This window comes from Pleurodeles waltl, chromosome 5, assembly GCF_031143425.1.
Source record: "Pleurodeles waltl isolate 20211129_DDA chromosome 5, aPleWal1.hap1.20221129, whole genome shotgun sequence".
Lineage (NCBI taxonomy): Eukaryota > Metazoa > Chordata > Amphibia > Caudata > Salamandridae > Pleurodeles > Pleurodeles waltl.
The window spans coordinates 86536454-86564306 of NC_090444.1; the positions used below are offsets into that span (position 1 = coordinate 86536454).

At 45.4% G+C, this 27853-nt stretch overlaps 1 protein-coding gene across 1 annotated transcript in view; it reads right to left on the reverse strand.

Annotated features, from left to right (window-relative positions):
• The window catches only part of LOC138296993 (adhesion G-protein coupled receptor F3-like), a 51619-nt gene extending 36309 nt beyond the window's left edge, over positions 1–15310 (reverse strand). The window contains exons 1-3 of the mRNA XM_069236510.1: positions 15249–15310; positions 14563–14716; positions 10227–11600 (exon numbers count right to left, since the gene is read on the reverse strand). Of these exons, the coding sequence (XP_069092611.1) occupies positions 10227–11600; positions 14563–14716; positions 15249–15310 (1590 nt within the window). The remainder of the gene's footprint in view (positions 1–10226; positions 11601–14562; positions 14717–15248) is intronic.
• Between the last annotated feature and the right edge of the window lie 12543 nt (positions 15311–27853).

The following is a 27853-nucleotide window of genomic DNA, read 5'->3' on the forward strand; positions in this document are numbered from 1 at the left end:
ACATTTCCTGGCAAACCTTGACCTCTTCCCTTCACCTCCCCCCGTCCTTCCCCTAGGGCCAGGCTTTCCAGGTCCCAGCCCAGCACCTCAGCCACCAAATCCCCAGGCACAGTGGTGCCAGCAACTACGGGCTCAGCGAGTGCGCCACCCATCAGGGCTGCCAGTGTGCCACATGGCGAGGGCAAGGACATTCCGCCACCTGCCAAGGTGAAGAAGGTGCCCACATCCCGGAGGAAGAAGCTGCACCTCCCAGCCACCAAGGGCTCCGCCAAATCAAAAGGGGACAGTGGCAAGACACCTGCGGCACCATCAAAGGTGGGGAAGGGACAAAGGCAGAAGAGCAGGTCAGGACAGTGCATGGTGGCAGCGACTGAGGGACTAGTGTCACCCCTTCTGTCCATGACTACACCTACCTGTACGGCGGAGAACACTGCAACCTGCCCCACCACCTGCACCGCCACATGCACCGCCACCATCACTGCCACATGCACAGCCACCTACACCGCCACTGGTACGTCTGCAGCCTCAGCAACAGTCCCCAGCATCATCCCCAGTGGGCAGCTGTCCGAGGCTGCAGGAGACGTCCTGCTATGTCCCTCAACAGGTGCTGACCCAAGCACTACCGCCAGCACCGCTGCCACAGACACCGCCACAAGCACCGCCACCAGCACTGCAACTTGCTCAGACAGCGGCACCAACGCTGACATGCCTACCATCCCCAGTGGTCAGTCGTCTGAGGTTGGAGGAGACTTCCTGGACCCTGGGCAGCTTCCATGAGGCATGCCTTCCATCACTGTTTGCACCTGCACGTGGAAGGCGAAGCCGCAGCAGTGTGGGGTATGTCTCTGCCTGCATGGCATAGCATGCTACTTGTTCCTAGGCAATCTTGTGGCACACACACCCAGGTGAGGGAATGGGACCGGCCACACTGCATGTGGAGCACTCTGGGCACCAGGCCCCCTCCAGAACCAGTGGAGATTGACATCCACTACCTCAGTCCTTGGCAGGATGAAGCATTCTGGGCACCAGGCCCCCTCCAGAACCAGTGGAGATTGACATCCACTACCTCAGTCCTTGGCAGGATGAAGCACTCTGGGCACAAGGCCCCCTCCAGAACCAGTGGAGATTGACATCCACTACCTCAGTCCTTGGCAGGATGAAGCACTCTGGGCACAAGTCCCCCTCCAGAACCAGTGGAGACTGTTATCCACTTGAGAGACTGTGGCTTTGCACTCTCCAGGATACAGCAGTGGTCAAACCAGCCACTGAAAAGACTTGTGAGACTGTGGCTTTGCACTCCCCAGGATACAGCAGTGGTCAAACCAGCCACTGTAAAGACTTGTGAGACAGTGGCTTTGCTCTCTCCAGGATACAGCAGTGGGCAAACCACCCACTGTAAAGACTTGTGAGACTGTGGCTTTGCTCTCCCCAGGATACAGAAATGGGCATGGAGCCCCGTCGTGCAGCAGTGGCGTTGTGCGTTCATCTGGCTGAGGTTTCTCCCCTTCCCTTCCCCCTGAGGTGCCTGTTTAATTTTGATCTGATGCCCCTGCAGTGTTCTCTCTGTTTCGAGTCAGGTATCTTGTGTGGGCTTGGCCCATGCATTTTGGGACCAGTGGTCCACGGACAATGATTGGTACACTATCCTGACTTGTGTAGTTGGTGTACATATTTGTATATACTGAATTTTTTACTTTCACTATCTGATTTTTCATGATTACAATCTTTACAATCATTTAATTGTGACCTTGCGTTCTTCCAGGGGGTGACGGGGTGTAAATGTGATGTTGTTGCATGTATTTGGGTGTATGTTGTTGTGGGTGAGGGTGGGGGTGGGGGTATTGCGTGTTGTGTGTTGCGTGTGTGTTTCACTCTCTTTCCCCCCCCCCCCCTACCTTGTGTTGTAGGTGCAGTACTCACCGTGGTCGTCGTCAGCATCTGTCCTGCTCCTGATAGAGCAGGAGGAAGACCAGCATAGGCAGTACGTGTAGTTCGGGCTCCATGGCGTCCAGGTTCCCCGTTGGGTATCGAGAGGTGAGTGGTTTCCCTTCTGTGTACTGTTTCCGCCGTGCTTTTGATAGCGTTGGTTCCGCCCCAGAAAAGGTGGCGGATAGGCCTGTTGTGATAGGGTGGGCGGTACATTGTGTTCCGCCTGTCTGTTGGCGGTGACTGCCGCGGTGTTTGTTTCTACTGCCCTGGCGGTCGGAGTGTTAAAGTGGCTGTCTATGTTGGCGGTTTCCGCCATGGTCGTGATTCCTTTTTTTTCCCGCCGGTCTGTTGGCGGTAGGGTTGTAATGAGGGCCTAAGAGTCTTAACCCTTAGAAAACAGTGAGAAATGCTGTTGTTACACAAAGTAAAAAATAAAGCCGCACGGGCGAGCATGCGTTTGAAAAGGGAAGCAATGCGTCGATTCCTTACTCGCAAGTGAGGCCATGCGTCGTTTCCTTCTCCGGTCGGGGCGGTGATGCATAATTTTTCTCCCCCGCAAGAGAGCGATGCATCAATTTCCGGACAGGGCACCTCGGATCTGCGAAGATTCGGGTTGACTTTGACGCCCAGGGAGGATGCTTGGAAAATCCTATTGCACGGTGTTAGAAAACCGCGCTACGTGGGGTTTGCGTCATTATCAGCCTCCGTAAGCAGGTGTTGCGCGTCGTTTCTCCAGCCGTGATGCGCTGATCTCCCAGCAGCGATGCAGGTGGAGCGTCGATTTCAGCTGCACAGCCGGTGGCGCATCGTTTATCAGCCGATTGAGGAAGGTGCGTCGAAAGTTTCCCTGCATGCGTTCTGTGTGTGGATTTTCAATTCTTGTCTGCCAACTTCACCTCTCAAGGGACCAGGGACTGGACAGGGCACCACTTGGCAGGGCAGGAGTCTCAGCAGAGAGTCCAGTTGCTGGCAGGAGAAGTCTTTGATGGCCCTGAGACTTCAACAACAGGAGGCAAGCTCAGTTCAAGCCCATGGAGATTCTTCTCAAGCAGGAATGCACAACAAAGACCCAGTTTTTGTCCCCTTTCACAGGCAGAAGCAGCAACTTCACGATAGCCCAGTCACAGGCAGGGGCAGCACTTCTCCTCAGTTCTTTTCCTTGGCAAAGGTTCCTCTTGAATCCAGAAATGATCTAATTTTCAGGGGTTTCGGGTCCACTACTTATACCCCTTTCTGCCTTTGAAGTAGGCAAACTTCTCTTGTTTGTAAGATTCTGCCTTGCCCAGGCCAGGGGGTTGGTGACTGCATTGTGTGAGGGCAAGCACAGCCCTTTCAGGTGTGAGTGACCACTCCTCCTCTCCCCCTCAGCACAGATGGCTCATCAGGATATGCAGGCTACACACCAGCTCCCTTTGTGCCACTGTCTAGAGGAGAGGTGCAAACAGCCTAACCGTCAAACTGACCCAGACAGGGAATCCACAAACAGTCAGAGTCACAGAATGGTTTAAGCAAGAAAATGCCTACTTTCTAAAAGTGGCATTTTCAAACACACAACCTAAATACAACCGTTACCAAAAGAAGTATTTTTAAATTGTGAGTTCAGAGACCCTAAACTCCATATTTCTATCTGCTCCCAAAGGGAATCTACACTTTTATAATATTTAAAGGGAGCCCCCGTGTTAACCTATGAGAGAGATAGGCCTTGCACAGTGAAAACCGAATTTGGCAGTATTTCACTGTTAGGACATATAAAACACATTAGTATATGTCCTACCTTAAACATACACTGCACCCTGCCCATGGCCCACCTATGGCCTACCTTAGGGGTGCCTTACATGTAGAAAAGGGGAAGGTTGAGGCCTGGCAAGTGGGTACACTTGCCAAGTCGAATTGGCAGTTTAAAACTGAACACACAGACACTGCAGTGGCAGGTCTGAGCCGTGTTCACAGGGATACTCATGTGGGTGGTACAACCAGTGCTGCAGGCCCACTAGTAGCACTTGATTTACAGGCCCTGGGAACCTCTAGTGCACTGTACAAGGGACTTACTAGTAAATCAAATATGGCAGTCATGGAAAAGCCAATTACATATACATTTTAAGTAGGAGCACTTGCACTTTAGCACTGGATAGCAGTGGTAAAGTGCTCAGAGTATCACAAACAGCAAAAACAGAGTCCAGCACACATCAACAACCTGGGAAACAGAGGCAAAAAGTTAGGGGAGACCACGCCAAGGATGCCAAGTCTAACAATAAGGTTCTGCATTAATGAGATAAACTCATACATAAGGACTGTGAGAGGAAGACGGATGAGGCGGTACTGTGTGCATGAGCGACTGTGTGCATGTGGGAGAGATTTTCTGTATGACAGGAACAGTTTGTGCGTGGGTGAAGGTATGTCACAGTAAGTGTGCAAGTGTGTGTACGTTACTGATGGAAATTATGTTTGTCTGTTACATTTGAAACCAAGTTAAGACAACTGAGAGGTCACAAAATGTAACTGTGAGGTGTTTGATAGCATCCTAACTGAATTCAAAAAATAAATAATACAAAGAAAAAATAGAAACTGTAAAAGAAACACACCAGACTATAGTAAATAACGAAAAGACATATTTGCAAAAGAACTCCGATAATATAAAATTAAAAAAATACAAGCTGACCGCGGGTTAGTTCCAAAAACAGCTCCCTCCCCACTGATGCTGAATCCCCATAGACTGAAACTCTAGATGCAGCTGCTACCAGAACACCTCCCAGATATACATCCATCTATCAGATGTGCTGGATGCCACAACAAAGCAAGGAGGAAGAAATGGAACAGAACATCAGGCCTCAAACAGTGCCAATGACATGGTCCAAAAGGAGGGGACAGGATGACAACACAAACACAGAAGAGTCTCTAGTGATTAATTTATATGTGGAACTAAAGGTCATTAATAAGGGTCTTCAGCATTGTCTAATCTACACACAGGACCAAGCGGCAAGTGAATTTGATGTCAAATTGAAACACTTCTTTGAGGGCATGTCATTAGCCCCTGCACCGCTAAGACCATTAAAACATATAGCTCTAAACATACAATACATTGAAGCTAGGGGCTGGAATCAGTGACATGCATTTTACTACTTCTGATTTACAGCCTGATTTAGATCTCGGCGGAGGGGTTATTTCATCACAAACGCGATGGATATCCCATCTGACGTATTACGATCCCCATAGGCTATAAGGGATTCATATTATGGCAGACGGGATATCTGCCATATTTGTGACAGAGTATTCCTCTCCACCAGGATCTAAATCAGGCCCTTAGCGTCACTAGTGTATAAACATAGTCAAATATACCTAGTACATGCCCGTACTGCAATACTCTTTCTACATTCTCCTGATAAAATACTCCTAGTTCATTCTCTCAGTATATTCTTTCTACTATATAATAAAGTATATACTCCTAGGGGTATAGTCCTTCTACATACATCTAGTAGATATGTCTTGTGTAACTGTCATACAACATACAGACTACATACTGTATGAAACTGGGTTATTGGTTGAGGGGGTGGAAATCCCACTCATGCAACAACCACAATCCTTACCAGGGTGAACCACAAAAGTCACTAAATTAACCTGTGGCTAACCCTCTGGTAGCTTGGCACAGAAGCAGTCAGGCTTAACTTAGGGACACTGCGTTAAGTGTTTTTGCAGCACACAAACAGCAATAAAGTAAAAAAAAAGCAACACACGAAAACCCCTAATCCACTTTAGAAAGCTGGAGTACAAACAGAATTATGGATTTTTTAAGTTTTAAGTGAAATATAGCTCCTAAAAGATTAAGGCCCTCATTCGGACCTTGGCGGGCGGCGGAGGCCGCCCGCCAAAGTCCCGCCGTCAGGTTACCGTTCCGCGGTCGAAAGACCGCGGCGGTAATTCTGACTTTCCCGCTGGGCTGGCGGGCGGCCGCCTTCAGGCCGCCCGCCAGCCCAGCGGGAAAGAGGCTTCCACGATGAAGCCGGCTCGGAATCGAGCCGGCAGAGTGGAAGCTGTGCGACGGGTGCAGTTGCACCCGTCGCGTATTTCACTGTCTGCGCAGCAGACAGTGAAATACATTTAGGGGCCCTCTTACGGGGGCCCCTGCAGTGCCCATGCCAGTGGCATGGGCACTGCAGGGGCCCCCAGGGGCCCCGCGACCCCCCCTACCGCCATCCGGTTCCAGGCGGGAGAACCGCCGGGAACTGGATGGCGGTAGGGGGGGTCGGAATCCCCTCGGCGGCGCAGCTAGCTGCGCCGCCTTGGAGGATTCCAATGGGCGGCGGTACACTGGCGGGAGCCCGCCAGTGTTGCCGGTCCGACCGCGGCTTTACCGCCGCGGTCGGAATGCCCATTGGAGCACCGCCGGCCTGTCGGCGGTGCTCCCGCAGTCCTCCAACCCGGCGGTCATGGACCGCCAGGGTTGGAATGACCACCTAAAACTCCTACCTAGGGCATTCTAATCAGGCAAAACCAGGACCAAGTCAAAAGTTACGGCTCACAGCAATAAAGTGTAGTTCACATACAAAAGATGGATTGGACCCGGACTTGGCTTACTCTTGAACTTAAAAGAAATTTAGAATAAAGGTCCTGAAAAGGTACATTTCAGCAGGGTAAGGCAGCTGGAAGTGTCCACGGAACAGACGTCTTCATCAGGGAGCCGCTGGGTGAAGTTGCGGTGAAGATTTCTATGTTCAGACTTTGTCACTTTGTTGGAAGTAAAAAATCTCCAGCAGGTTGAAGATGCAGACTGGAGGTGGCGAGGGCTCCATGAGGCTGGATACCATTGGTCTGAGGTCCCACTGAGCATTTGCTGGGGGTCAGGACGCACTCTATGCAGAGGCCAGGTGCAGGGTTCAAGGTCTCTGAAGCTTGTTATGTCCCTGTAGCTCACACAGGAAGCCAGCCAACTAACCCTTGGAGTCAGTCTAGTAGTCCTGGGATCAAGCAGTAAGGCAGGACTCAAACAGCAGGGCAGTTCACTAAGGGTACAAGGCAAGCTTCAAGCAGCAAAGCAGACTTCTGGTAAGAGCAGGGCAATCATCTGAGGTAAAAAGCAGGCTTCGAGCAGCAGGGTAGTTCTCTGAAATACAAGGCATTCCTTCTAGGTGTCCTCCACAGGTCTAAGAGTGAACTGAAGAGTTGCCCAGGGGATCCAATATTTATACTTTGTGTCAGCCTTATAGACTACCTTTATATCTTGTTCTGGAAGTTCCCTTCTTTCGCCTGTCCAGACTCCAAGTGGTCTAAGGAGGCAAAAGGCAGGTGTCAAGTCCTTTGTGAGAGTGATGGAGGCAGCCTTTTGAAATGTAAGTGGGACAGGGAACAGCTCTGCCTCTTTCATACTGGCTGGCCAGCCCATCCTGCAAACACCTAGTGCCCCTTTGTCTCTCTGCCTGTGAAGAATACACAAAGGCCAACTGCCAATTATTTACAGTCATGTGACCCAGGACACAGGCTGCAAGCAAAAAATAGTTAGGACAAGAAAATGCCAACTTTCTAAAAGTGGCCTTTTCAGAACTGTGATTTAAAATCTGACTTTGCCATTAAAGAGGATTTTAAAATTACAATTATTTTTTTAGACCAATCATGATATTTCTACCTGTTACCAACCAAAAGTTAGAACGTATTAAATGTAATAATTTAATCATATGTCATGCAATGGAAGGGGATGGCCTCACGGTAGTGAAACCGCATTTGCAAGTTTTTAGTACTATGACATGTAAAACTTAAAAACACATGTCCCACTTTTTAAATACAATGCACACTGCCCTGTGAGCTGTTTAGAGCATACTTAAATAATTATGTGTATTTAAAAGTAAGGTTTAGGCCTGGCAAAAGATTTATTGCCAGGTCGAATTGGCAATTTAAAACTGCCCACATACTGCAGTAGCCGGTCTGAGACATGTTTAAAGGACTACCTTAGTGGGTGGCAAAATCAGTGCTGCAGGCCCACTACTAACCTTTAATTTACATGCCCTGGGTACCAATAGAATCACTTCACTAGGGACTTATAAGTAAATTAAAGATGCCAATTTGGTGTAAGTAAATTTTAGCATGTTGAAAAGAGAGAGCACAAGCCCTTCAGCACTGGTTAGCAGTGGTAAGGTGCACAGAGTCCTACAGGCCAACAAAAACAAATTTCAGCAAAGAGGAGGGGCAAGGGCAAAATGTTTTGAGGCAGACCACACCAAAGACTGTCAGATCTAACACATACTTTCTCCAAAAATAATACTGCTGCCACATTCTCCTAAGGTATATTTCTACTGCATACTCATAGCAAATATTCTTAGTGTGACAGTTCTACTACATAATCCTAGTAAACGGAATCATGTACGTTTCATGCTCCTACCACGTTGTTCCAGTACATTCAAATTAGTATAATCCTGCGTTATTAGTACAATACAGTTCCTACATTCTACTCAAAGTCTACACTCCTAGTGTAATACTCATGGTACAATACTCCTGGTGTATATTTCTGTCACTGTTCCCGTCTCTCTTGTGGACTTTTGTAGAAGACCTCATTCCCCCAGTCGTCAAACATAACACTTGCAGATCTAATGAGAGCTTGTTGTGGTCCTTTCCACTATTGCCACAGACACTAAGCTCCACCTATTCAATGGGCTGGACCTGGAATTGCTCCAAATGTACTAAATGCTTGTAGAAATGGTTATGGTGAAGAAGAGCATATGTGAATCAATTAAAAATAGGAATACTTACTGAGAACAATGAAAACCTTTAACCCTTGAATTGTTGATCACCCCAACTAGGTTTTGTTGCTATGTCTGACTCAGATATTGACTTCAGGTTGGGTGAACATGATTGGCCAATAACAATCCTAGACATATCCACTTTATTTGGTAAATCCCTTTATTCCAGTTCTTTAAAAAAATAAAATGTGCCTTGTTATATCATTCCTTCTGTGCTGAGTTCCATCTAAAAATTAGTAACTGTGCTCTGACAACTGAGGAAACGCCACACCCACATTATAACACGACTGGGAAACATACACTGTCTATTTGCCAGTCATAAATAACATCCAAAATCCAAAGAAAACAAACTTTCCCATGAGTCCCACATTTCTTTTTAAATACAAGTTAAGCACTGCATCAATAGGGGTACGAATACAGCATGTTTTGGGGATAGACCGCTCATATCCAAAGGGATAGGAACAGACTCCCAGCACAACACGAATAGAATAATCATTATAACTTCAAAAAGGTGCTAGTATTCAAAGAAGCTTACTAAAGCCGCAACTCTAGTGTTCACTCATTTAGATAAGAGAGATCTCTGAACACTCATTCTCTCTCCGTTGCCTTTTCTTTTTTACCATCTACCTGTACTTAGAAAATCCCATCTCTACTGCTCCCAAACCACCACGTAGAACTAGTCTTAGACCTGGTAATAGCTTGATGGACAACTGTAACATAAAGTACACTGGTCTATTTGGAATATTCCCACATAGACTTCAAAAGGTTCGAAATCCAGCTGCTGGGCTGAGCCTTAATTTCTGAGGATGGGAATACATCATGCTAGACCTAAGCACCATCCATAAGCTTCCATTGGAGACTAGGATCAAATCCAAAACCCTTGGCACAAGCCACATTGTAATAGGAGGACCAAGCTGCTCCCAAAAACTGATTAACCCGAGAACTTAGAGCAGCACATTGGCACTCAATCATACTTAAAACATTTATACGATTGAAGCACAAAGGCAAAGCAGTAGAACACTGGTCAACCAACCTGAACTGAGGATGAATGATAAAACTACAGGGGTCACTGTCAATGACCCAAACAAATAATACTGCTCATTGAAGCTACCCCACATCTGACAACATTCAACAGGCAGGGACTGACAAAGGTCACTATGAATACCCACCTCCTATTCTGTCTGGATTGTAATTGGCAGAGAAAGTCAAGTTTGACCACGGTTCTAATAACCAAACCCTAACTAAGCCCACACCTATTTGCCTCATCCCACTCTCCCAAGGTGATGTTCACAATTAACAGGCCTTTACCAGAACTCATGCCGTGTAATCCTTCAAATGAGTTTACCAACAATACGAAATATTTCTTGTGTAACTGGTACTTCAAAGTAACCTGTGGGTGACAAATCAGTGCATTACAAAAAATAAACAGTACAATTATTTCCACCCGTATCAAGCAACTGGTCAAACGTACATTAATTCTATCCACCAATCCAACAACCAATGAGTCCACCAACCAGTGAATGACTCAAGCAACCAATAAATTCATGGGTGATTAAAGTTGCAGTTAAATACCTGAAGAGGGTTTAGTAGAACAAATAAGTAGTTCAACACAAGAGAGTTTCCATCGACGAGTAATGGAATTCCAATTGCCCAAGTCAATCCGAACTGTGGTGTGCAAAAGACAACAGCTTTGACCAGCTTCTTCACCACCTCCTCATCCTCCAATGGACCATCTGAAACTGACGGCCTCATAAGTGTTCGAATCACAACCGCAAGTCCAAGAAAGTTACCAAGAAGAATTATTATTGTTGGGACTGTGAAGGCGTAAGCGGCACCAGAAGAACTTTCCAACCAACACACGTCCTTCTTCCGGTAACGGTTCAGAGGGTAGAAATGGAAGTAGGTGATGCAAGCAATGATGACAGGGCAAGCGTACCCCAGTATCACTGCAAGAGCTGTAAACTCTCGCTTTGTGACATGGTGAAATACAAAAACCAGCCGGCTCACCAAGAAGAGCGTTTGGACCAGAGTCCAGAAGAGGAAGGCAAGGAGAGAAACATGTGCGCAGAAGGTTAGCACAAAGCAGACTTCCTCGTGATCTCTGATGTGGATAATACCTCCTGCAAGGAAAGAGATATTACTCAAGAGCAGGCAAAGAGAAATGTTCAGGATGATTACGTGTCGGTAGCAAGCCGTAACATGAGTAATGCCCTGAATGAGAGCTGTCTGCAGCGTAATGCACAGTGATAGGGATGCCATGGAGATTCCAAGACCAACATTAGTTATATAACTCAGGATGGCTTCATTCTTACTGTCGATCAGTGACTCTGATGCTGACATTAGGATGGCATAAGAGGTGAGGTGGCCGCAAATGCAACGTGTGACTCCACTGGTGACCTCTGTCCAGCACCCTTCTGAAGACCACATCTCCAAGGTAGTGTTCCAGAAGACGCATCGGGCACTTTCATCGCACAATCTGCTCTTGCACATAAATGTCATATTAACATTAGCTATATTGTTCCTTTTATAATTCACAAGCATTATATTAGTCATAATCTCACTGGAGATGGCATACCCATTTACAAGTGCACTAGCGTCCTCCATATTACCCGGAAAACCAATTCCCAAAGTTTTGAAAATCACTGATGTGAAATGAATTTTGCAGTTGAAAGAGGAAAGATTCCCATCCGCTTGACCTGGATATGATACATTGACCCATGTTGTGAACTCCACAATGCTGCTATTACTGTATTGGCTGCAAGGGCTGGATGCGCTGTGAAGTTCAATATTTGTATATGTTTTATTAATGATCTCATCGCTGCCTCCCAATCCAGTCAACAGATATTCCATGGAAGTCAGAAGCTGACTGCCCAACCGGCTATATCCTGTCGTTGCTGCTATCCATATGTTTTTATTCAGAAGTTTGTCCGCAATCGCGATGACATCCTGCAAGTGAAAGAAAGAAGATATCAACACACGTACTAGAACTTTTTTAGATTTTATGCACCCAGCATTTTAATTTGTCAATATCATGTGTTTCTTTGCTTTATTCTTAAACATTTGAGAATTGGTTTAAACCTGTTGGTCACAGGCTCTGATCTGAAAACATATTAGATCAATGTAACCCTGAAATCTTGAGTCTGTCACATCAAACATCATGACCATTGCCCTCACAGAAATTTGATGGACCTATTTTGTTGGACCTTTTGGATCTGGCAATTGTGGCAATGATGTACGTATTGGTTGAGCACAGCCTACTCACAGCTAGGACACTCCCCTAGATGTTTTCTTTCTTAAACCTCACGTAGTCAAAGAGAGTAAGGGATGGGTTTTAAAAATTGATGATAGTGGAAAATCATATGATAGTAGACGAAGTGCTAAACCTGAAGTAAAACCTGTCAGTGGAATTTACTTCACTACGCTATCTTTAGGGTGGATGGAAATTCCCACCCTCCAGCAACTGCTGCATTTCTCTAAGTCCTTTCCAGGGGGCTCTTTTGTCACCAGGGTCCGGCTCGGCTTCTTCTTCTTTTCAGTAGTAAGGCACCTTTCTCTTTCTTTCCTCGCGAATATGAAGTTTGCTAAATAGAAACACAAGTCTAGAAGCTGACACATGGCAATCAGGCAAAGACCCAAATCAGTCAATTTTAGGTACTCTCAAAGCCCAACAAAGTTGCTGTGCTCATGATGCAATGTCACATCTGGAACATCACCAATAAGGGTACATGGCCAAAAAGCACACACATTATTATAGCACTGTACAAGAGCATTTGCACATCACCATGAGCACCTCTATCTACGCAGATGAATATTGTTCATGTCCTCGTGTTCAAAAATCACATGAGATACCAGCAGGAAACTGGTCTACAGATTAAAAAGTCTCCCACAAGACATTTTCTGCTCAAATTAGTCGACCACGAGGGGTTAATTATGGGAAATTGCACACCCACCAAGATCTTGCAAAATTCCAATAATGCAATATTTGTTTTCTGAAGTCCATAAACTGTGCGGATGTTAAAAAATATCACCTATGCCTGACCTTAGCACTATGGACAGGCAAGAATGGCTGCTCTAACCAAGAGTCTCCCCTGTGATTCACTGCAGTAGCTTCACCTGTAGGCCAGAACAGGTCTTTGATCCCTGAATCTATTGCTGGCATACCTTACATGCATACACAGGGCTGAGGTAACCATTATCATTTAATATTGTTAGTATAGTTCTAAAGCATACAATACCTTAAATAAAGGGCATCTTGGTGCTAAAACCCATCACAAAGGACTGCACCAAAGCTATCCACAGAAAGTAAAACTAACATAAACCAAAACAACCAAGCAACACAAGCTTCCCTAAAGCAATGTAAGTGGGGCAGAACATCTTAAACCACACGTACAATAGCAACAGAAAAGGTATAACAAGAGTAAAGAAAAGCAACCAGGTTTTCGGGCTTTCTTAAACACCAAATGGATACAATTAAGATGTAATTCAACTGACAAACATTTGCAAAGCTTGGTGACCAAGTGAGGAAACGATCATCCTCGAGCCCTAAGTTTGTAAATTTTAGGCAACACCAAGTAACACAAAGAGGCAAAGGTAACATTGCGAGTCGGAGGTTGCAAAGAGTTGAGTCTGTGAATGAAACTGGAACTTTTAGCATGAATTGCATTTTTAAAGGTTCACAGACTCCTAAATGGTACCTCCTGTATTTTATATTTTTCTACACTGTAACCCTATTTTACTGATACGTAAATAAATATAGGTTTTCTATTGTTAATTCCACATGTTAATACCTTGACGATATGTGTACCGCATAGGTGCATATATGTGGCGTTAAGTATAGAAAAGCTAGATTACTTGCCTGTCGATTTTTTAATGTATTAATATTTTGTTCCGCTGATATTGTGGGTTTGGTGTTCAGGATGCACACCGTCCCTGTGGTCATGGAGGCGAGTATAATCTAAACAGGGTGATAAGGGCCTTTTTTAGGGTCGAGCCTGCGTTGAAGGGATCGGAGCCCTGTCAACGTCACGTCAGTGTTTTTTATTGGTTGGTGGGCTTGCCTAATAAAATCTGCTTGCTTTCATTAGTCGAAGGCACGCATACGTCATGCCTTTTCTGGTGGCTAGCCCTCCTAGAGCGCAGCGACCAAGTACAGAAAACATGTGAGGCTCGCTGTTTTCCATCGGGCTCGTGGACTTCTTTTTCTCTAATTTACGAGTGCGATCTCGCTTGGCAGAAGTTAAGCGCTTGACATAGTTAATTTCACTTTTTCGGGTTATGTACATAAATGCACTTTTGCCCGATAGGTGAAAAGTCGGGTTAGGAGTTTACAACGCAATCAGCTCTAACATGAGCAAACGCGAGACCCGTTGCATTGTAAATGCTTGTTACTTTCTATAGTTTCTGCCCTCAAGCTCTCATCTATCCACTTGGCAGCAAGCGGGAGGCTCTTGAGGGGCTAACCGTGGGAGGTGTCTCACACACACACGCACACACACAACAGACACACCTATAAATATGAAGACCGGCCATTGACCATAATGAAGTGTGTATTTATGATTCTAACTCCATGAGGACTTTGATAGTAGGGAAGGTTAAAAAGCAGACCAAGGCAAATATCACTGTACTTTTAGTTTTTTGAGGCACTTGCTCGAAACTACCTAAACGCACTAAGGGGACCGCTCCTCCTAACGCGCCGGTCCTCACTAGGATAGTGTTTGTCTAGAACTGACAGTGTTTACCCATTCTATGAGGACCAAAGCGGCCCAACACACACACACACACTTAGTAAATGATGTACTTGTGTACCGGTTTTGGAAAGGAGGTTTATTAGATAAAAGGGGTGGAACGAAGGTAGACTCTGAATAAACATGATTTCTATGCACCCCCGTGATGTGTGCCAGTGTCTTACCAGAGATGCGTTGACGCTGAGGGGTTGGTTCGACTGGACCACACCGAGGGAAATGTTCCCCAGAACTTCCAGGATCTTCCGGGCGTAGCTCGGAGGGATGGGGTCTGACCTGTTGGCTGTGGATCCTGCAAGGCTCTGCAGCGCTCCAGGCACTCTGTCAGAGGAGATGGGCTTTCCCACAGAAGGAAGCAGAGATTAAAGCACCTTCTGCTCGTGTACCACACATCACACACACAATCTGTCTCATGTCCTTAACAGCTAAGCAGTGTAGCAGCCTTGATGCTGCACGGTTTTTCCCATTTCACACTTGCAGTAAAACCACTAGTTGATACAATTATAATAACAATTCTGATACTTTTTCATAAGAATTCAACAAAGCTGAATCCGGGCTGGGGTTGGTTATGGTTTGGTTTGCACAGCAATGCCCCTTCATTCACTGTTTGAACAGAAAGTTCTATGGAAAGCCGGTTCATATATGGTGTAGGCTGGACATATCGACAAACCGGTCCCAAGTACCAACGGGACAGAAGATAATTACAACAATAACGTGTGATAAAATATCTAAAGGTAAGTTTCTATGCATTTTCTATAACTAGTTCCACGCACTTCTTTGATGATACATTTATCTTCAAGCTACGCAGATGTGGAATTAAAACAGTAAATGCTCATCCCCTCCGTGCGCCTACCTTTTCATATATCGCTCTTCGATACTGTTGTAATGATCACCTATCTCATCGATGTTCAGCATTCAATAGCCCATCTTTGGATATGATGCAATGTGGATAGATACAGGACTACAACAACATCCACCTCATGTGGCTTTCTGACCCACCCTCAACCTTCCACAGAAGTACCTGGGAAAACTCCAGCAGCAAAGCCTCCAGCATTGCGTCCTGGACTGACGAGCTGGATCCAGGTAGAGTAGATACTGTAGGAACACACACACATACATGATGTATCACATACAGCCATAGACAAGTGTCGGCAACTCCTATTGTGTCTGATGGCATCAAAGGCAAAAATAATAACTTGTAAAGTTTGTAAAACTCGACTTGTGGATTTCATGGCACCAGAGTCCTCTGGGTTGTAATAATTTGAGATGACTTTTTGTAATCATTCTGTAATAATCATGTTCTGTATAACACACCGCCATTCTATACAAATTACACACTATTGCTATTTCCTTTGCATATACTTAATATACATTTATGTGCATGCACATACTGAACTCTCCATCAGTTTTGTCCCACTCACAAACAGCGTCTTGGTATTTAGACCAACTTAAATGCTACTTTCCTGTTTTTGCTTTCCTAAAAGTACCCAAAACATCATAAGATATACAAAACATCCTCCTCACTCTAGAGTGATTATCTATGAGGCCATGTGCAATATTATTGCAATAGTTCTCTCTCTAATAATAAACACTATATTGCAGGCATTATGGTTCATTCTTCTTTTATTACATTACACTAACTGATAACATTAGTGTACAAAATTTAGGAGTTGTTTAGAGGTATGCATTACATTGGCCACCGCCTTCATGTGAGATCTATCCCAAACTGGAGCAGTGATGCTGGAACAATTTTCAGAATGGGGGGTGTGGCCATCGATTTTACATTACTGAAGTCACAGGGATTGTGACAAAACTGAGCACCATACAAACAATAAGTATAGCAAAACAGCCACGCCCATTCAGCAGGAGAGAGGTAAGGGTGTGGTATGTAGCCAGTGGTACGATTTGGATCACACTGTTGCAAATATATTACTAATGCATGGTGCACAATTTGCACTGACATACAGTTTTACTGATAAAACTGCATAGCACACAAAAACGATAATGTGAGAAAATCGGGTTTCAGTAAATATTTATCATTTGCATATCATCAAGTAAAGTGTTGATTTGTTGTGATCCTATTATGCTGATATATTTTGAAATATTTGTACAGTTCATCTACAGGTATTTAAACGTGTGTTAGAAAAAAAGCTTACATCCTAGAGCCTTCCTTTCACGCCGCCTGTACCCAAGCAAGATTCTCAGCTAGTTTACTTTATAACATTCTCTCACTCTGCCATCACCTAAAGAAGGATGAACACCATTGTCCATGTTAAAAGAATAAGCACCAATTTGTCAGAAGAAATAGCCTCACTTTTGACCTCAGTCTTTGAAAACACAGCAAATGTAACAAGATGAAAATAAAATTTAAAGGCATCTTTATTGCTCAGGTATCTTCTGAACTTCAGCATGAGTTTTTAGGGGTACGGCAGCAGCCCGCCCCCCACAACTCTACTTCTAGCACTATGAACTGGAAGGAATTTCTGTGGAAAATCACCAAGAGTCAGACAGCTTGAAGGAGGTCCAGCATTGAATGCAAAAATACAATCTCAATCTCACAGTCGAGAATGCATAATTTCTACGCCTAAATTCAGTTGACACCTCACCTCCTCTTTATATCTGATCCAAACAACCAGGACCATCTCCCACATCTGTTCAAAAGACATGCAGCAAATGTGTATAGTTGATAGTGTCCTCTCCCTCCCTCCCTCCCCAAGTCAGTGTAGCTCCCAAGAATGTGTTCTACCTCCTGCAGCAGATGCCAAGGGTACTTCCCCGATTGCTGCTGTCTCACGGAATCTGACAGTGGTGATCTGCAGACACCAGAGAAGACTATTGCAACACCATCAGCCCAGGGCTTCTGAAAAAGAAGTGTCTCGCCTGACCTCACTGATCCAAAATGTCACATTCACATGACTCAAGAGAACTAGTCACAAAGTAATTTTATGGTGAATAAAGAGGTACTTCTCTAGTATTCTTGTAGTACTCTTTAATGTACTGTTAAATGCCTTTGATAATTAGTCCCAAACCTTATAAAATGAGATTAAAAAGGGAATATTCAAGGAACATTCTTGTGCCTATGTCCTCTTTTGCTATTTTACTGATAGGGAGTTGGACATTTTTGGGTCAATTTCCAAAGATATGTAAGACTATGTACACTAGTACTCCTGTATTGGCACTTTCCATACACATAAAGGCCTTTGTGAATTGGCTTATAACATGCACTTAGGTAGTCAAGTGCAACCAGATGACAGAGGTTGGCACTTAGGGGGTTATTCTAACTTTGGAGGAGTGTTAATCCGTCCCAAAAGTGACGGTAAAGTGACGGATATACCACCAGCCGTATTACGAGTTCCATAGGATATAATGGACTCGTAATACGGCTGGTGGTAAATCCGTCACTTTTCCGTCACTTTTGGGACGGATTAACACCTCCTCCAAAGTTAGAATAACCCCCTTAATGCTTTTTGCCATTATTTCTATTTTTCAACTTTAAAAATTAATTACCCTGGTGTCCCTTATTGGAGTTTTGTTGTTTTGGCATCATATTATTGATTAAATCTTGGGTTGTGTTTTGACTTTATTACTGTTTTAGTACTGCAAAATACTTTACTCATTGCCTCTAAATCCAGCCTGTCTGCTTGGTGCCACAGCTACCAGAGGGTTGAAGTCAGGTTTTTTTTAGTGGCTTTAACCTGACATGGGTTGTGGTTATTCCTTGAGGTGGGTACTCACACCACTAATGAACACCCCAATTTCTTCCTACAGCACAAAACTACTCTCTGAAGATTAGGCATAACGATGGTTTATAGTCAGAATGAACAGGCCAATCATCACACAACATTAAAATATTGGAAATAAATGTCTGTAAAAATTGAGTTTCCAGACTAATGCTGCTAAATTATATTTGTTGCCAGATTGAGGTCAAAAGATCCTGAGCCTCTTCAAGGGGGACCCCTAGTGGCACCAGCATGAATAGACCCCACACTATAGTTTCAAAATGGACAACCAGAAAAAATCTAGGAATGAATTCACATGCTGTCATGCTCTCCAACAGGTTTTAACTTTAAAACATTTTTGTTTAGCTTGCCTTATTCCATCTTTATGAGCATTGGCTTATAGGAGTCAACTGGTAACTCAATGGGAAATAAAGCCTGGATCAATGAGACTCTGACTGACACTTACGTGGGTATTTTCTATGAATCACATTTGTCTCTTTTAACTAAACTTCTAGCTGAATCCAGTGGTTTCTGCATCAGAGACAAGTGCCCTAAGGGGATCCTGCCGGAGAAGGCACAGGCCCACAGATCTAAATGAATCAAAATGGGTTGGTGAAGCTTACAAGATATTTTATCAGCGATTGTTGTTGTAGCTGTTGTTGTTGTAGCTGTTGTTGTTGCTGCCATTGGTGTTGTTGCTATTGTTGGCTCCACACCTGAAAAAAGATAAACAGTGAAGCATATATGTATACGTGGAAAGTATGATGCCGGAACATTGATACATTTTGAGTAAAACGTTTTGCAATAGTTACATATTTCTACTTCAGTGTTTGAAAGGGTTGTTTGTAGTCATGAAGTGCAAAAAAAAGAAATATATATTATGTGGCTTGTGGGACCTCACAGTTAATGTTTAGGATATCTCTTGCATCCTTAGCAATATGTTTTATCATCAGCATTAACATTTAATAGCATCTTCTATCCATTCGATGCATGCATTATCTGTGCACCGGGTTCATACCCATTTGGGATTTCTGTTGTTTGGTTGGTTAGGGTTGTTTATCTGTGTATGTTAGGGTAGCATGGATGTGATTACTAGACTTTGTTAAAGACTTCTTTATTGATGTTTGTGCCAGTTAATGTGGAAGCAAAATTAGGGACTGATTTAGATCTCAGCGGAGGGGAATAATCAGCCATATATGTGACAGATATCCCGTCCACCGAGTTATGATCCCATGATACGCTACGAGGATCGTAATACGGCAGACGGGATATCTGTCACATTTGTGATGGACTATTCTCTCTGCCGAGATCTAAATTAGGTCCTTAGTCTGATGTAGATAAAGATCTTTGTAGCATGTTATGCATAGGCGTGAGTCCTGTTTTCCTTGAACCTCGTGGTGTGTTGCCTATTGTCCGGCTTCTGCAGATTGATTTCCAAGCCGGCATAAGAAACCAGATATATATGATATTGTGAGCTATATATGTTTAAACTACCTCTATCTGAACTGATCTGAGATGTATGTTGGTGAGGTGTGGTAGAGTACTGTGAGTTGGTAGAACCTTGTCAACCATGTGGAATTGGTGCTGAGTTGTTGCACACAAGGGTTTTAGGGTGCTGTCTAGGGAGCTCTATTTGAGAAAGGAAAACTCTGGGAAATGCAGTGGCTGTAATTGGCATCATAAATTACATACCAGTTTTAATTTTAAACTTTGAAAAATCCCCTTCTCTTGACTGTGTAGCTATGTGGGTTGAGAGTCTGGGCTACCATGATTATTGAATGAACATGCTTCGAACAAAAATAAAAATTGTTACATGACTAAATTGGCTACCTCCAACTGAATGGATAACCAAAAGGGATTAAAAAAACAAACAATTCAACAAGAGAACCTTGACCACTAGCAAAAACACATTACTTTTCCTCGTATAAGACTTAAAAAATTCAAATCAGGGATAAGACACTGAAAACCAACACATTTCCCAAAAGTTAAAACTTTGGCAAACACTAAATAGACTGGATTGACCATATTATTCATATGGTGCTCACTCTAGTGAAGGAGCTCTGGTTTTACTGTGTTGTGAGGGATTAGATAAAGGATTCTGTTTAAAACAGACAGAACACACATTGCGAGTCCTACCTGTAGGAAAGGATGATTGTGCAAAAACTGTAGGTCCCACTGAGAATTGTGCACACTAAGGCAGGAAGTGTTTGAAAACTAAAAGCATGTGTATACTGTTGTACATTGTTGGTTTTTATTTTTGAAAATGTTTTTTGGCGATAAATATACCCTTGTAATGTTGAGATAAGACAAAATACAAATTGTGAATAAAGAAGTGGTTGTAAGTGAATAGGAAATAGCATGCACGTCAGAACACATGCACATTATTGAATCAAACAATTAGTATGAGTGAAGTATATCTGGCAAGAGAGGGATGTTAGGCTGAGGATGGACATTAAAAAAGTTTTCCTGTAGTATTCCACCCTCCAGATGCTACTTTAAATAGACAGTTTCCTCTCAATAAAATTTCAAACTAAAAACAAAATAGATAAATAAAAGTGATTTTTGGATTGCATCTATTAGAGAGAAATTTAAATATAGTTTGGGTTACATGTAGCTACGCTGTCAGGAGAAAGGACTTTTTTCAGAGTCTGAAATTAACATACTCTTGTAATTCCTGATGCTGGTGATATCGCACTTTCTCCAACCCTTTTTCTCCTCCCCCAGGAAGTGGGTCACAGTGACCAGAGAACACCCCTCCATTGAGCTCTTTATCTGAATGTGTTGGACCTGATGTCTTGGCATGGTTTCCTCCAGCTTTTTGCCTTAAACCCTCCTGTTTTGTTTTTGCTGGCTTCATGATTCTGCATGCTTTAACACTGATCTGATAATCAGTGCTAAAGGGCTTGTTCTCTTTCCCTAGACCATGGTAACATTGGCTTAAGCCCAATTGTCACATGGAATTAACTTGTATGTCCTTAGTAAAGTGGTGCTACATGTACTCAGGGTCTGTAAATTAAATACTACCAGTGCGTCTGCAGCAATGATTGTGCCATCAACTTAAATAAACCTTTAAACATGTCTGAGGCCAGCCATTGCAGCCTGTGTGTGCCATTTTAAATTGCCATTTCGATCTGACAAAATATGCCTTTCGTCAGGCTTAAACTTTCCTTTTTAATACATATAATTCACCCCTTGGGTAGGCCTTAACAGCCCGTTGGGCAGGACACTGTGTATTTAAAAGTTGGACTTCTACTTTTGACTGTTACATTTCCTGGCAGTCAACAACTCTTACACTTGTTTTTCACTACTGCAAGTACTACCTCTCCTATAGAATAACATTGGGTTACCTTTTTACATTTAGTAAGTGATAACTTTCCTGGTTCACCACCGACCTCCGGACCTCCAAACAGACTTGCCGAAAACTCGAGAAGAAGTGGTGCCAAGAACAGACACCGGCCACCCACACAGCCCTCAAGAACGCCATCCGCAAGCACCACCAGCTCATACGGACCACCAAGAGATCCTCCTTCAAGGAACAAATCAACAACAACGCACACAACAGCAAAGAACTCTTCAACATCGTGAAGGAACTCTCCACCCCCAGCTCCAGCATTAACGACATCCCACCTTCGGAAGACCTCTGCGACTCCCTTGCCACCTTCTTTCACCGCAAGATCGAAGACATCCATGAGAGCTTCAACACCAAGAACCCACCGGCAGTCGCCAACACCTCAGACTCACCACCCCCAAGCCACACCAACCTCCTGCTCTCCTGGACCCATGTCAGAGATGATGACACCACCAAAGTCATGAACACCATTCACTCCGGTTCACCATCTGACCCCTGCCCGCACCACATCTTCAAATAGGCGAGCTCCATCATTGCACCCCAACTCCGGATGATCATCAATGGCTCCTTCGAGACCGCCACCTTCCCAGAAAGCTGGAAGCACGCCGAGATTAACGCCTTACTCAAGGAACCCAAGGTGGAACCAAAGGACCTCAAAAACTACCAGCCCATCTCCCTGCTCCCGTTCGTGGCGAAGGTCATCGAGAAGATCCTCAACAGGCAACTGACCCACCACCTTGAGGAAAATAACACCCTGGACCCGTCCCAATCCGGTTTTCGCAGCCACCACAGCAACGAGACCGCCCTCATCGCTGCCACCGACAACATCAGGACCCTCCTGGACAAAGGAGAACCAGCAGCCCTCATCCTCCTTGAACTCCCGGCCACCTTTGACACCGTCTGCAACCACACCCTGTGCACACGCCTCCACGAAACAGGGATCCGAGACAAAGCCCTGGACTGGATCATATCCTTCCTCACCGGCAGGATCCAGAGAGTCCGCCTCCCTCCTTTCCGATCTGAAGCCACCAAGACCATCTATGGCGTACCACAAGGCTCTTCCCTCAGCCCGACCCTCTTCAACATCTACGTGGCACCACTCGCCAACATCATCCGATCCCACAACCTCAACATCGTCTCATAGGCAGACGACACCCAGCTGATCCTCTCCCTCACCAAGGACCCCGCCACTGCCAAAACCAACCTCCACGAAGGTATGAAGGCCGTCGCCAACTGGATGGAGAATAGTCACCTAAAACTGAACTTGGACAAGACAGAGGTCCTCATCCTCGGCCCCACCCCCTCCGCCTGGGACGCCTCCTGGTGGCCGACCACACTGGGAGCCGCACTTACACCCACCAACCATGCACGTAACCTGGGTTTCATCCTTGACTCATCGCTCTCCATGACCCAACAAGTCAACGCCGTCTCATCCTCCTGCTTCAACACCCTCCTCATGCTCCGCAAGATCTGCAGGTGGATCCCTACCGAAACTAGAAGGAGGGTCACCCAGGCCCTCGTCAGCAGCAGACTGGACTATGGCAACGCTTTCTACGCAGGAACCACGGGCAATCTCCAGAAAAGACTGCAACAAATACAGAACGCCTCTGCACGCCTCATCTTCGACATCCCCTGCCGCAGCCACATCACAGCCCACCTGAGAGACCTACACTGGCTCCCCACCAACAAAAGGATCACATTCAAACTCCTCACCCACGCCCACAAAGCACTCCACAACGCCGGACCAGCATACCTCAATGATCGACTCACCTTCTACACCCCGAACCGTCAGCTTCGGTCTGCTGACCTCGCCCTCACCACTGTCCCACTCATCCACAGGACAACAACCGGTGGCAGATCATTCTCCTACCTCGCTGACAAGACCTGGAACACCCTCCCCATCCACTTACGACAGGCCTACTGACCTTCAGGAGACACCTCAAGACCTGGCTATTCGAGCAGTAGCAGTTCCCTACCCCCCCAACCACCCCCAAGCGCCTTGAGACCCTCACGGGTGAGTAGCGCGCTTTACAAATGTACTGATTGATTGATTGATTGGAAGCAGGTAGGAGAGTTGAGTTGGTAATATAAAACACTCTTTAATGGTGATGTCAGATTTTGAGCCACAATTCTAAAAATTTAACTTTTAGAAAGTTGGCATTTTCTTGTCCAAACCATTTGGTTGACCCTCTGACCCATCTCTTCCGAACACATCTGGACATGTGTAGGACTCAAAAGAGGGACTGCTGTGTTGCTCTGCTGCAAGAAGGACTCTAGACGTCTGCCCTGCTGCCTGTATCGTGGGTTACATGACTATCTTAGTTGGTAGTTGTTTTTTGTGGTTTTCTATCAGACAATTAGACAAGGGGGGAATGGGAGCTGGCAGGATGAGCCATCTGTGACTTGATAGGAGGGTGGCAATGTCACCTACCATACTTGCAGATCACCAAGTCTCTGCATCAGCCCTCTCAAAAGAGTTTCACACTAGTCTTTTCTGCCCCCAGACATGCTTGGGCTAGGTCAGGGAGGCAGGAATTTTCAGGCACCTCTAGAAACCTCTCCCACTTCAAAGTGGGCACAACCTATATCTAGTAGACCCTCTGACTCATCTCTTCAGAACACATCTGGACATGTGTATGACTCAAAAGAAGGACTGCTGTGCGGCTCTGCTGCAAGAAGGACTCTAGTCTTCTGCCTGCTGCCCCGCCGCCTGAGTGAGAAGGACTGCCACTGCACAATGCATCCTAGACGCAGGAACTCACATCACATTACCGCAGCTCATAAGAATTGCTGGTGTACAAAACCTTATTGACACAGGACCTCACAATGTTACGCAACCTGGATTTAAGGTACTTTGTTCAGTGGGCCTAACTTGGTCCCTGTAATTGGCCCAGACTCCATTGAGGTCAGCCTAAACTTGTGACTTTTCCCGGTCCGGCAATTTGTGTATTTAAGCACTATTTTTACCACAACATTGAAATTGCACAGCTCTGGTTCTATTGATTGAATTTTTTTAATTTGTGTTCAAATAATAGATCACATATGGACGGTCATTGCTGTAGCGGAAAGATCCTGTTGTTGTCGCGAGCTAGCAGGCTGGAGCTTCGCAGTGGTGCTCCACGCAAGTGGTTGATCCTGTAGAGCGAAAAGTCGGGTGGACAGCACTTCGGTGGGTTGGCTGTGTGAGTGACAAGGTTTCTGCATCAACAAGCCCGTTCGCAGTCATGAAGAGCCCAAAAACTTCAATTAGAGCTCTCTGAGACCACACCAAGGGTCAATGACGTGAGAGGCACTACTTGGGGGTCCGAGGCTTGATCCAGCTAGATTGGGGTGCTTGTGCAGCTGGTTGTGAGCCTGTTTTGTCCCCGTTCAGTGAAAAACAAATTTCAGAGTTTTTCACTACCTGGACATGCAAAACTCATCCTCGACCCAGGATCCCACAGCTCCTCGGGACTACCCACTGCACAACGTATTTTCGATGCAGGCTCTCACATTGCAGCTGGGAGCTCTTTGGAACTGCCACTGCGCAATGCATCCTTGACGCGGGAACTCGCATCACATTACCGCAGCTCATAAGTATCGTCGGTGCGCAAAACATTATTGACACAGCACCTCACAATTTTACACAACCTGGATTTAAGGTACTTTGTTCAGCGAGCCTAATGTGTTCCCTGTAACGGGCCCACACTCCATTGCGGTCAGTCTGAAGTTGTGACTTTGTCCCGGTCCGGGAATTTGTGTATTTAAACACTATTTTCACCACAACATTGAAATTGCACAGCTCTGGTTCTATCGATTGAATTTATGTCATTTGTGTTCAAATAATGGATTACATTTTACTCTATTTTTCTAAGTTGGTGCAGGATTGTTCTTCTGTGGCGTTTTCTCGTTCTTACTCTTTGAAGTTTTGCATAAATACATCGCACATTCCCTCAATGTTTAGCCTGACTGCTTCTGTTCCAAGATATCAGAGGGTAATTTGGGGTTTGCTTATGTTTCAGCCTGACAAGGATTGTAGATGCTATTGGAATAGCGTTTCACTCCCTTCAAGCAGTAATCCATTTCATACAGACTTAGGGCCTGATTCTGATTCTGGCGGGCGGCGGAGGCCGCCCGCCAGAATTCCGCTCTCCAAAATACTGCGCCGCGGTCAAAAGACCGCGGCGGGTATTTCAAGTTTTCCCCTGGGCTGGCGGGCGGCCGCCAAAAAGCCGCCCGCCAGCCCAGGGGAAAACGACCTTCCCACGAGGATGCCGGCTCGTAATCGAGCCGGCGGAGTGGGAAGGTGCGACGGGTGCATTTGCACCCGTCGCGTATTTCACTGTCTGCCAAGCAGACAGTGAAATACTTGTAGGGGCCCTCTTACGGGGGCCCCTGCAGTGCCCATGCCAGTGGCATGGGCACTGCAGGGGCCCCCAGGGGCCCCGCAACCCCCCCTACCGCCATCCGGTTCCCGGCGGGCGGACTGCCGGGAACTGGATGGCGGTAGGGGGGGTCGGAATCCCCTCGGCGGCGCAGCTAGCTGCGCCGCCTTGGAGGATTCATTAGGGCAGCGGTACACTGGCGGGAGACCGCCAGTGTTGCCGGTCTGACCGCGGCTTTACCGCCGCGGTCAGAATGCCCTGCGGGGCACCGCCGGCCTGTCGGCGGTGCTCCCGCCGACCCTGGCCCCGGCGGTCTAAGACCGCCGGGGTCAGAATCACCCCCTTATTCTGTAACCACTGAGGACATGGGTGGGTTTTCTCTTGCAAGTCATTGCAACTTCGCACCCAGCACTTACCTGCCTGTAGCAATCAATGCACAAGATACCTGCGGCACGTTGCCTCAACTGCATGAGATCAATAGGGTGGTGATGCAGGAGTAAGTACAGAACAAGAACTGTTCAAAAGAGTGCTGTGTTTTTCTCTCAGACAGAAAATAATAGAGGTCAACATTGTATTTTCTACATGGTGATCAGTACCACACGTTTTATCAATTTAATTGTCCACAAATAATCTGCTCATTCAGTGACCCTTACATGGGTTTGAACCTGTGACTTGCTGATACCAGAGACCATAACTTTCAGTGCGTGAAACAGTTACCACAATAATGAAGCATCAATGTGTAAGTAACTTAAGACTCCCTTTTCTTCCCTTCAGAGTGGATTTGGGTGTTTTTGTAGCAGAATCTCACAGCCCAGGTGAGCTAAAACATGCAAGGTTAGCTTTTCAGCAATTCCCTCCTCCAGCCCTGACTGTGAGGAATGGGGAATAAACCAGAGTACATAGAGAATGCTGTCACTGTGTCAGAGGTGTGGATGCCATTTGTGATGGGGTGATAAGCCTGTGTACATGATCCTTTGGGCTTCTGGCAGGGGGGGGGTAACAGCAAGTTTCTGCAGAGGCAGCATCGCGACTCCATAGAAGAACATGGCAAAGTCTATTGTTAAGTGTGCACATTGAAAGGTGGATAGGTGGGTGTACTAAACGTGTCCCTGGACCAGAATCATCTGTGGGTGGAATCAGATGTGAGTGTCTGAGGAAGAAGGAAGCCTCCTGGGCATGGGTACCTGACCTGGGGTGCCCGCAAACCCAGGGGGTTCGAGATGGCATTTCAGGGGGTGCGACAATGAGGGTAAGTATCTACTGTAAGAATAATAAGAATCCGGCAAGAACAGGCACATCCACTTCTACAATGAATCCATATTCCCACAATTTGCCAAACATGTCATATAATGAAAAGATGAAGGAAGATCCTATTGATCTGTGGACAAACTGAGCTCTTGAAAAGCAGTTTGAAAGCAAGATTTTGGATGAGTTTTGGTGTTAAGCACTGGATATGTTCCCAAGACTTTGTGGAAAAGCACTCCGTATCCTCATTCCCTTTGCAATGATATACTTGTGTGAATCTGGATTCAGTTCTCTTTTGTCACTCAAGACAAAATCTAGGAATCCCCTGAATCCACAGGCAGACCTGCGGATCGCAATCAGCATGAAAGTTCCACGTTTTGACAAAATCATGAATAAGAAGCAGGAACAAAGAAGTAATGGAATTTTATGTTGACAAATGAGGATTGATTTTACTTTTTACAATAGTTTCTAATTGCTCAATTTATATTTGCATTTTATGCTCAGAATTAAAAGCTTATTTTTTTAGTTCAATTTGTTCACCTGCAGTACTGTATGTGTTTCAATCTGTGGTTCAAAAAAATACAAATTTGACAATACATTTTCAAATGTGATATTACTTTTGTAGGATGTGCAAACATTAATCAAACATTTCCTAGCGGTGTGGGGGCATAGAAATGGTTGGGGACCCCTGCTCGAGGGACTCTAGGTGTGCTGCACACTCCAGTTTGTGCTGCTTGAATTCTGGAGGACTGTGACTGGGAAGTGTTCTTTAAGGGTGGAT